This window comes from Lemur catta, chromosome 4, assembly GCF_020740605.2.
Source record: "Lemur catta isolate mLemCat1 chromosome 4, mLemCat1.pri, whole genome shotgun sequence".
Lineage (NCBI taxonomy): Eukaryota > Metazoa > Chordata > Mammalia > Primates > Lemuridae > Lemur > Lemur catta.
The window spans coordinates 68875227-68886034 of record NC_059131.1 but is presented as its reverse complement, the minus strand read 5'-3'; the positions used below and the strand labels follow the sequence as shown (position 1 = coordinate 68886034).

The following is a 10808-nucleotide window of genomic DNA, read 5'->3' as shown; positions in this document are numbered from 1 at the left end:
TGAAGACAGATGAGAGGTGGAAACGTTGCTACACTAGGAGGGATCTAAATGACCACACCAGGAGAAATTACAGAGAGGAATAACTTGCCAATGATCGCATAAAGGATTAAAGCCCATCTATGTCCTGGCTTTAGAACTTTCGCCAAAGGACAAGAGGCGCGTTTTGGGTAACACACCCTGGGCAGAGGGGAGGCCCAACAGGGGTGGTACGGCTCTTGGGGCGACCTCCTCCCTGCCCTCTGGCTCCGCGCGCTTGCAGGAAACAGTGTCCCCGGAGGACGATGAGCGTTTGCGCTAGGCCGATGGTGGCAGCGCGACGTTAGGGATCTGACCTCCAGTTTCTGATGCCAGCAGCCCCAGCGCCCAACCAGGCCGCAAACGGCATGTGGAGCAGCGCTCGCCGTCAGTTCCAGTCGGGGGACTCGGAGCGCTCACGGCTGCGGCTCAGCCCGGTGGGGCGCCGCACTCCCTCTGGGGTCCAGGCACCGCGGTCCCTCCGATTGCTTACTTCCGTTGACCCACAGGCGCAGCCACGGCAAGGCAGAAATAGGAGGGGATAAAGCAACTAGGCCGCCGAGGACGGAAGTGGCTCCGCAGGGCGCCGCCATGACGGGCCGGGCCGGGCCGGAAGGAGAGGCAGCGCGCCGCCAATGACGCGTTGGGCCCACAGCGAATGGGGCTGCTCGTCCTCTCTGCGACCGGAAGGAACCAGGCGGGGAGGGCGGGGCTGGCCGCGGCCGCGACAACCTAATGCCGGAAAAGGCGGGTCGCACCTGCCTGCCTGACCCCACGTCGGCACCGGTCTCGAGATGTGAGTAGCGAGAGCTTCTACCGCGTATGTGCCGCCGCTCCCTTTTCTTCCCAGTGACATGGACGTAGCCTAGGACCTCGGGAATCAGCACCGGCCTCTCTGGTCCATTCCGACCCTCCCGATCCAGCGTCTTCCCTCCCAAGCCCCATCCCACGGCGTGCCCAAGCCCCGCCCTCTGAGCGTTTAGGCTCCGCCCCTTCATCGTGGTATCTTAGAACTTGCAGGCCCAGTCTCTCTTCATCCACACGGTCTTTCCCCAGGACCCCAGTTCCAGTCCTTCACATGGCAACCCTAGGACTCCAGACTTGTCTAAGGACCTCTAGGTCTCCAGTATCCCTCCTTAGACCCCCAAGTTCCTCCTCTTGGATCACCAGACCTTGCCTTTTGGACTTTCTGGATCTGCCCAAGACCCCAGACCTTGTCCCTCCCAAACCCCAAGAGCTTAATTGTGGGACTCTCTAGATTTGCTTCAGAGCCCCCACCTCATCAGGGCTTCCAGATCATGCCCCTAGGGCTCTGAGTCCCATCCCAGGACCCTCAAATCTACCACAAGGCCTCAGGTTTCATCTCTAATACTCTGGCCAAGAGACCCTTCCCCAGGTCCTGAGACCCCCACCTCTTGGACTTACAAATCTCACTTTTAAGACCTCCAAACTCATTCAGGGCCCCCACGCTTTGTCTCTAGAAATCTAGATCTTATTTCTAAGGCCATAAGCCTTCTCTGCATGATCTCCAGGCCTACTGGAGGATGCCTGGATTCTAAGACTTTTCTTCTAGGACCGCCAAGTCCTACCTTAGAATAATCAGACCTTGTTTTAGGACCTCCACTACCTTCCCCAGAAGCTCCCACCCTGTTTCACAATCTCAGGGCCAGGCCTCATCTCTATACCTCCTTGGCCTCATCTCGGGATCCCTCAGACTCCCAGATCTGCCCAGGACACCTAGTCCTACCTCAGGCCAGATGACAACTCCTTTTTTTTGCATGCGGCCTGGAATTATCCTCAGCCAACCCTGTCTCACAGGCAGGCGGCTCTGGAGGTCACTGCTCGCTACTGCGGCCGGGAACTGGAGCAGTATGGCCAGTGTGTGGCAGCCAAGCCTGAGTCATGGCAGCGGGACTGTCACCACCTTAAGATGAGCATTGCTAGATGCACATCCTCCCAGTGAGTGTGGGCAAGTGCCGGACAGTGGGGGGGGGGGCAGTGGAGGGGGGGTCTCCCAGGGTCTGAACTGCCCTACCCCCACAGCCCAATCATCCGCCAAATCCGCCAGGCCTGTGCTGAGCCTTTTGAGTCCTTCGAGCAGTGTCTTCGACAGAATGAGGCAGCCGTGGGCAACTGTGCGGAGCACGTGCGCCGCTTCCTGCAGTGCGCTGAACAGGTGCAGCCACCACGCTCTCCCACGGCTGTGGAGGTAAGGGGAGCTCACCAGTTCATCTCTTTCCCCCATAACATTCCCCTCATCCTTCTAGTTCAGTAAAGACCTTGGAGTCATCCTTGGCCCCACCCCACTACCACACAGGCCTTCGCTGTGCATTCAGAATGCAGAACCTGATCACCTCTTGTCACTCTACAGCCCCTGCTTTAGTCCAACCACCAGCCTCCACCGCCAGGATATCTGCCTCAGCCTTCTGCCTGGTTTCCCCGAATCTCTCTTGTCTCCATGCAGTAGCCTGAGTGAGCATTTAAGAATTGCAGTCTAGTCACATTGTGCTTTAAAGCTCTCCAGTGGCTTCCCATTAACATTGAGAACAAAGCCCCAGGCCCTTGCTGGGTTTTCTGTGTTCTTCCCCAGGCTGACCTCATCCACCTCCTCCCTCACTCTCTTTCTCCCTTTCTCATTGCTCCTCAGCTATACTGGGAGAGGAGGTGGGGTGGGATGGGCAAAAAATTGTTACTCTTTTTAGTACATACAGTATGTAAACAGATATACAGTATATCTGTAATATTAAATTTTCATGGCTAGAGCAATTAGAAGAAAAGTCTGGAAAGACTAAAAGACTACGTGGGGGGAGCAATAATGAATAAAAGGTTGAAAACCACTCTTTCAGATGTTTACTGCCTCCCCCACTGGACTATGGGCTCCAAAGGCGAAAGTCGCATCTTTCCCCAGCCCCTTTGAGCACCTTCTGTGGCCCTCTTTGTCCCCGCAGCCCCAGCTTCTCTGTCATACCACTGGACCAGCCTTCTCCTGGGCCTCCGTGCTCCATCCTACCTTTCATGCTGTTCTCTGTGATGGTCCCGGAGTGATCTCAGAGGAAAGCTGACCATGTTCTGCTTCTACTTAGAAACTTTTCCATGGTGCTCACTTCCACTAGGCCAAGACTCAATACCCGCACAGCCTGCAGCCCCTGTGACCTCTGGCCCCACCTCTCCCCACTTGCCACCTCAAGTTCCATGTTCCAACCCCAGTGAATGTGCAGTTACTCGAGTGCCTGCCTCTGCTGCTTTTGTCCAGTTTTCTCTGCCTGGACTGCCCTTCCTAATCCATCTCCTGGCTAATTCCTATTCCAGCATAGACGACACCCCCTCCCTCAGAAAGCCTCTCTGATGCCCCATCCCCATCCCTGGGCTCCCAAGGTCCCCGAGCCCCTCCATCATGACTCACATCCTATGGCCTTGTAACTGCTTCCCTCCCATCGCCTGCTTCTAGAGAGCGTTTGGCTAAAGACTGGGGAGATGCTCTTCTAACCGGGCCCTACAGGTGTTGGTTCTTTTTGTAAGGCAGGGATATGTGAAAGGTTGAGACCCCAGGAGTAGAAACCAGCCAGAAGGAATTTAATTCTCCTCAGGAAACATTCAGTAGTGATCACATACTGTCCACAGTAAGTTTTGTAGTCATCTGTTGGGGACATTTCTTTCTTTCAAGTTTTTTGGGCATCTGAGCAGTTAAGACCCCATCCTGCCATCTTAGGGCCATTTGCTCCTTCTCTCCCTGAGCAAACAAACAGCCTCTCCCTTGTCTCCCTGTGGCCTCCCCTCCCCTGACAGTCCCTGCCAGCCAAAGGAGCTTTTAAAAATGGAAATTGGGTCACAGCTCTTCCCTTTAAAATCTGCTCATGGCTATCCAGTGCACTCGGAGGAACTAACACCCTGCTCCTCCCCACTGTCCTCCTCTTTCCTGGTGTTGGCATCCCAGTTACCGCTTTTCCTTCTTAGCTGGGGGCAGGGAGATTTGGGCCTCCTCTGTTGTCTAGTCTACACAGTACCAAACACACAGACATGCCTATCTCACACAACATGGTATAAAGCCTTGCTGGAACATCCCGTGTTCTTGTAGCTGACAGTTTAAAGTGCTACATGTCCCTCTGCTCCAACATGCCTCTGCTTTTTACCCTGATTTAGTTTTCTTCACTAAATTTCTCACAAGTTGACATATTTTTGTTCATTTGTTGTCTGTCTCTCCCTACTTGACTGCAAACTCCCCAGAGTGAGAATTTTGCCTGCTGGGCACACAGCAGGTGCCTGGTAAGCTCAGCAGAATGGGGCCTCCCTGCTGCCAGTGACAGTTCAGCACAGCTGACTTGTTCACAAGGCACGTGGCCACGTCACTGCCTGACACCCTCTCCCTCCAGACTGTGGGCTCTGCCAGGCCGGCCTCTGCTGGGTCTGCGTGATCTCCCCATCGGAGGGCCCAGGCGGGGCACAGAAGAGGTGCTAGTAGTGTTGATGTGTTTTTCTCCACAGGCACAGCCGCTTCCTGCCTCCTGAAGACTCCTTTGACTGCAGGAAAACTGACAAGCCAGCCCTGCAGAGTGGCCAGATGGAGTCCTGAGGGCCCTGGCTAGGGCCTGGCTTTCCTCGATGTCAAGACTCTCAATAAATAAAGACTGTGTACACTGGGCTTTGATTCCTGCCGTCAGCACCTGAGAGGGCCCTGGAGAGCTGGCTGGGCAGAATCCCTGGTCGTCTGTTCACCAGAGTTAGGACAACCCTTCTTCCCTTGTTAACTCTGCCAAACTGCCATTCCTGTCTCCTGCTGCATGCGCACGGTGGACAGGCCTTTTCTCCTTGCCGCTCTAGCATTCTCCAGATCTTTATTTCATTTTCTAGAGGCTTGGGGGGCAATAAATAACATGCCTCTTTCCCCACTGAATTCAGAACCAGTTGAGCAATAGATGAAGGCATAGGCAATGCAGATGAAAACAAGTGCACGGAAGGCTGTGGCTTGGAAGTCTATGCACTGGATTTCTGTTCTGTCTTGGTTTACATTCCTCCAGAAGCTAACCCTGAGACTTTGAGTGCAGATAGTATATTTGGACTTTGATTCCAGAAACACTGGTAGGGGAGTGGAGAAGGGAGACAGAGAGAGGAAGACAACCAATAAAAGGTGTATTAGGGCCCAATCCCACTGGGGACCTCTGGGAGCCTGTATAGAACATACATCAGTAACCTATCAAGGGGCAAAGGAATTGTGTTTATCCACCAACTCGTCATCTGTCATTGAGGACTGTTCTGGGCATCGATTGTCAGGCACTTCTGGCCTGCCCTGTGTGGGCAGAGTGTGCACTGTGCCATCAGAAGAGAGCCCTGAACAGGTAATGGGATCAGGAAAGCAGCCTTCAGCACACAGGAGACGCTGAGTGGGTCTGGGCAGGTAACAACACTGGCTGCTGCAGCTTGTTTCTTCTCAGGATCTCAGACTCCGGTAGGGGCAGGGCAGAGAGCAGGCAGGCAGATATGCAGGAGAGAGACCCCAGAGTGCTGAGCTGAGCATGCCCTTGGCCTGCACCCAGATTCACCATTCAAACAAGTCTCCTCCCTGGAGGTGACTCCAAACCTCTGGAATTGGAATAACTTGCCATTTGAAACCTAAGGCTTGTGCTCTGGCTTAGAAAAATGAGCCTGGCCCATGGGAGTCTCTCCTGGGGATTAATCTCCAAGACAAAGGAAGTTGTCCATTGGCTTAGGAGTCAGGGTGGAAGTCTTGTAAAGGCAGGGTTGTAGGAGCCACCAGATGCCATGTGGCTAAGACGGGAAGAAACCCAGGTAGTGCAGAGAAGATTGTGATCAGTTCCTGTCACCCCTGTAAGGGCTGCCTGGGTCCTGGTGGCTTTCTGTTTACAGCTCTACTTTCCTTGAGCTGTGGATTAAGCCCTCAGATTTCTGTGCATGATTTCAGCCCAGTCCACTTGCTTGAGTAAGCTTGAGTGGGGTTCTGCTTCATACAACTAAAAGAAACATAATTAGAACAGACAAAATGGAGATCCAGACTACATTTCATTTTTATTTTAACAGATGAGGTCTCACTACATTGCCTAGGCTGGACTCGAACTCCTGGGCCCAAGCAATCCCCCAGCCTCAGACTCAAGTGGCTGGGACTATAGGCACCCAGCTTTTTCACATTACATTTTAGAACATCTCTATGTGGCCTCTCTTCCAATAGGCTAGACCAGTTTCCTTATGTGGTGGCCCTTAGGGGTCCAATAGAGTGAAAATAGAAACCATAAAGACATCACTGTGGCTGGATGCTGTGGTTTACACCTGTAATCCTAGCACTTTGAGAGGCCTAGGTGGGAGGATCGCTTGAGGCCAGGAGTTCAAGACCACCTTGGGCAACATAACAAGATCTCATCTCTACAAAAAATAAAACAATTAGTTGGGTATGGTGGCGTGTGCCTGTAGTCCCAACTACTCAGGTGGCTTAGGCTGGAGGATCACTTAAACCCAGGAGTTTGAGGTTGCAGTGAGCTATGTTGATGCCAGTGCACTCTAGCCTGGACAACAGAGTGAGACCCTGTCTCAAAAAAAAAAGAAAAAGTTTTAGAAAAAGACATCATTTTTTTACCACATTCTATTAGTAAAAGCAGTCATGAGTCCAGCTCAGGTTAAAAGAGTGGGGAGAATTTTGATGGCATTTGGCTGCAAGAAATTTGTGCCCATATTTAATCTACTGCAGGAACTTCATAGTTTCTGTTTCTTGTGTCTGTTTTGGTAAGTTGTATGTTTTTGGGATTTCTCACATTGCTACAGTTTGAATGTATCCCCCAAGTTTCATATATTGGAAATAGTCCTCACATTCATATGTTGATGGTATTTGGAGGTGGGGCCTTTGAGAGGCAATTAGGATTAGACAAGGTCATCAGATGGGGGCCCCCATGATGGAACTGGTGGCTTTATAAGAAGAGGCATTGAGACCTGAGCTGGCACACTCTTGCCCTCTTGCTATGTGATGCTCTCTGCCATGCTATGAGGCAGCACAAAGGCCTGCAAAGTCCAACCTCTAGAACTGTAAGAAATAAATTTCTTTTTTATATAAATTGCCTAATCTATGATATCCCATTTTTGCTATTCACAGGAACAATCAATCATAGTGCACCACAGCCTCAAACTCGTGTCCTCAAGTGATCCTCCTGCCTCAGTCTCCCCAGTAGCTGGGACTAGAGGCAATATGGCACTGTTCCTGGCTCAGTCTATGGTATTCTGTTATAGCAACAGAAAATGGAAAAAGGCAAAAATTATCTACATTTTCAAATTGCAATCAATTTGTTAATATCCTCATATTATCGTGAAGTCTATATAATTTGTGGTGACAGCCCCCTGTTTTATTTCTGACATTGGTTATTTATACACTCTTTTTTCTTGATCAATTTTGACAGGGGGTTATCAGTTTTATTAATTTTTTTACATACTTGTTTTTGAGGGCAAGCCTTTTTTTTGTGTGTGTGTGAGATAAGGTCTCGCTCTGTCACCCAGGCTGAAGTGCAGTGGTGTAATCATAGCTCACTGTAGCCTTAAACTCCTGGGTTTCCTGGGTTCAAGTGACTTTGTCTCAGCCTCCCAAGTAGCTGGGACTACAGGTGTGTACTGCCACCATGCCCAGCTTATTTGTTTTTAATTCAACTAGTTATTTCCTTCTTTCTTTGGATTTAATTTTCTGTTTTCTACCTTTTTGAAATGAATGTTTAGCTCACTGGTGTTCAGCCTTTCTTCTTTTCTAATATATGCACTTAAATTTCCCACAAAGCATGGCTTTCTATTTTGATTTCTCCACTGACCTCAGATTATTTAGAAGTTAGAATCATATTTCTTCATTTCTAAACATAAGGAGATTTTTCTAGTTATCTTGCCTAATTGCAATTGGTTTGGGAACATTTTATATGATTTAATCTTGAGATTTGTTGAGACTTTATGGCTTGGCATATGTTCAGTTTTTGTTAATGTGCCATATGTGCTTGAATCATAATCCTTGGTTCATGATGCACTCTCTTAGCTTGGGTTCCCACAGAAACAGACCCTGAGACAAGGAATTTGGATATGATCCCAGTACACATTGGTAGGGCAGTGGGAGGTGACACAGGGACAATGATCTTGAATAGAGTTTCCATTATTGTTTTAACAAGTGTCAAAATAATTTTTTCTTTCACACTTGTCCTCATTTCATGAAACTCTTCTTCCTTTGCCTTTCTTTACACACACTCTGCAGGTTTCCTCTCATCTCTCTACCTATTCCCCCACCTTGTCCCACCCAGCCATTACATGGTGGTATTCTTCAAGGCTCACACCAGGCCTCTTTTTGTTCTCTGTGCAGTGATCTCATTCATAGCAAATGTCAGACAAATCATTAGCTCACAGATGGTTATCTCCAGCCCAGGCCTCTGCCTCAGGCTTCCACCTGCTCACGTGGCTTTTCACTTAGATTCCTCAAAGGGAGCACTCAGTCCCAAAGTGTCCAGAACTGAAGGCATCATCTTCCCCAGCTTGTCATTTTCTTCAGCCACCATGCTCTTTCTCACCACCTGGGCCTGGAATAGTCCTACTTTCAACAGCCTAGATTGCTTAGTTAATTCCTACTCATTGTTCAGACCTGAGCTCAGCCAAGAGTTCCTTAGAGAATCCTCTCTGCCCTGCACTCCTCAGAGGGCCAGATTCCATTTCTACAAGTTTTCATGGCAGCACCATAAACTTCTCACATGTGTCTCCACTTGAATGAGGAAACCAGTCAGACAGATTCAAATTGAGAGACACTGAAAAATGACTATCCTGGACTCTTAAAAAATGTCAGTGTCAGCCGGGTGCGGTGGCTCATGCCTGTAATCTTACCACTCTGGGAGGCCGAGGCGGGAGGATTACTCGAGGTCAGGAGTTCGAGACCAGCCTAAGCAAGAGTGAGACCCCATCTCTACTAAAAATAGAAAGAAATTAGCTGAAAAGCTAAAAATATATAGAAAAATTAGCCAGGCATGGTGGCGCATGCCTGTAGTACCGGCTACTCAGGAGGCTGAGGCAGGAGGATTGCTTGAGCTCAGGAGTTTGAGGTTACTGTGAGCGAGGCTGACGCCACGGCACTCTAGCCTGGGCAACAGAGTGAGACTCTGTCTCCAAAAAGTAAAAAAAATAAAAATAAATTTAAAAAAATGTCACTGTCATGAAAGAGGAAGTCTAAGGGACAGTACTCAATTAAGAGACTAAAAAGACATTGCCCTTGCCTGAGCCCATTGTAAAAGCCATTACTAGGACAATTGGGGAATATTTGAATATGGACTGCACATTAGACAATAGTACTGTGCCAATGTTATGTCTTGGGTCTGATGATGATGATGAGTTAATATAGAAGAATGTCCTTATTCTTAAGAGATACATGTTGAAGTGTTTGGGATAAAGTCTCATAATAAATTCAACTTATTCTCAAATAGTTCAGAAAAGAAAAGTATGTATATACCCATATCTAACTATATATATATGGAGAGAGAGACTATTGTTCATATATATTAATATGTGTATATATACATGTACATATATATAAACATATACCTACATCTATCTATCTACTTTTCTAGAGAAAACGAATACTATACAGGAAGAGGTTAACAATTGATGAATCAAGATATTCTTGCAACCTTTTTGTAGGTTTGAAAATTTTCAAAATAAAAAGTTGGGGAAAAATGAATAAACATATAAAGTATAAGAAGCTTTGAAGAACTTTTCGGTAACTGTCTTTCAGGCCATGTTATCATCCTCTTGTTTTTATCTATAGTCCAGAAAGATAGCCTTTTCTTTTTTTTTTTTTCTTTTTTCTTTTTTTATTTTTTTGTAAAGATGGGGATTCACTATGTTGCCCAGGCTGGCTTCAAACTCCTGGCCTCCAGTGATCCTCCCACCTCAGCCTCCTGAGTAGCTGGGATTACAGGCACGAGCCACCATGCCCAGCAAAGGTAGCCTTTTCTAAATAAAATCAGATCTGAGGTACAATTTAATGATTTAAAGCACAATTCAATTGATAGCACCTTAACTTAAATGGTTCATTATTTTAATGCAATATCCTTAAAAACTGTGGAAAACATATGATTTTAAGTTTTCCTCAATCAAATATTAGAACTCTCTATTTGGCCATGTTCCATTCATACATTCATCTTTCAAAGAGAAATTAAAAGGAAAAAGAAGGTTTGGTATTGTTATTATTGTTGGTTTTTTTTTTTCCTAGAAGACTTCACTCCATGTCTTAAGCCTGGGTTGTGTATATAATTCCCCTTTTTTCATTTTAAAGCTGAAATGAGGACTCAGTTAATTTTGTCAGAGTTAGTCTTGTCTGGTGAAGGGCAATTCTTCACTCTTGCTACCATCCCTCCTATTTTCTTCTACATATCCAGTTATTTACTTAGATTCAGGATCTGTAGCTTAGATCACATCACCTGTATGAAGAAAATAAGCTCTCCATGACTGCTGCATTCTTCAGACTTCTAACTTCTTACAATTCACCAGTTACATCTGTGGTTTCCTGCACCATTGCAGATGTGAAGCAGAAGAAGAGTTTAGGTTTTCTCATCTTTGTTTTGATGGGATTACCTCCTACCCCTTAGGCCCTATAGCCCCTAAATGTGACCTTTTGCAGCAAGATGAGAAAGGGGGAAGGCATGATGAAAGGAGAAAATATATACCAAGGTTTTCTACGAATTAAATTTAAAATTTACATCTTCTACTTTTCCTGATCATAGTCCCGTCTCCTACTCAATTGTGAGCATGCACATTTTATAGATTAAAAAATTTTTTAATTATAG

At 47.5% G+C, this 10808-nt stretch overlaps 1 protein-coding gene across 2 annotated transcripts; it reads left to right on the top strand.

Moving 5' to 3' along the window:
• The first annotated feature begins 703 nt into the window (after window positions 1–703).
• CHCHD5 (coiled-coil-helix-coiled-coil-helix domain containing 5) lies at window positions 704–4647 on the top strand. 2 transcript variants are annotated; one of them, XM_045550068.1, is made up of 4 exons: window positions 704–811; window positions 1834–1974; window positions 2059–2224; window positions 4498–4647. In XM_045550068.1, coding segments are annotated over exons 1-4 (333 nt in total). In that variant the 5' UTR covers window positions 704–809; the 3' UTR covers window positions 4522–4647. The 2 variants fall into 2 exon arrangements, with proteins under 2 accessions (XP_045406024.1, XP_045406025.1); XM_045550069.1 differs by having other exon boundaries at window positions 728–811; window positions 1817–1974.
• Window positions 4648–10808: the final 6161 nt, after the last annotated feature.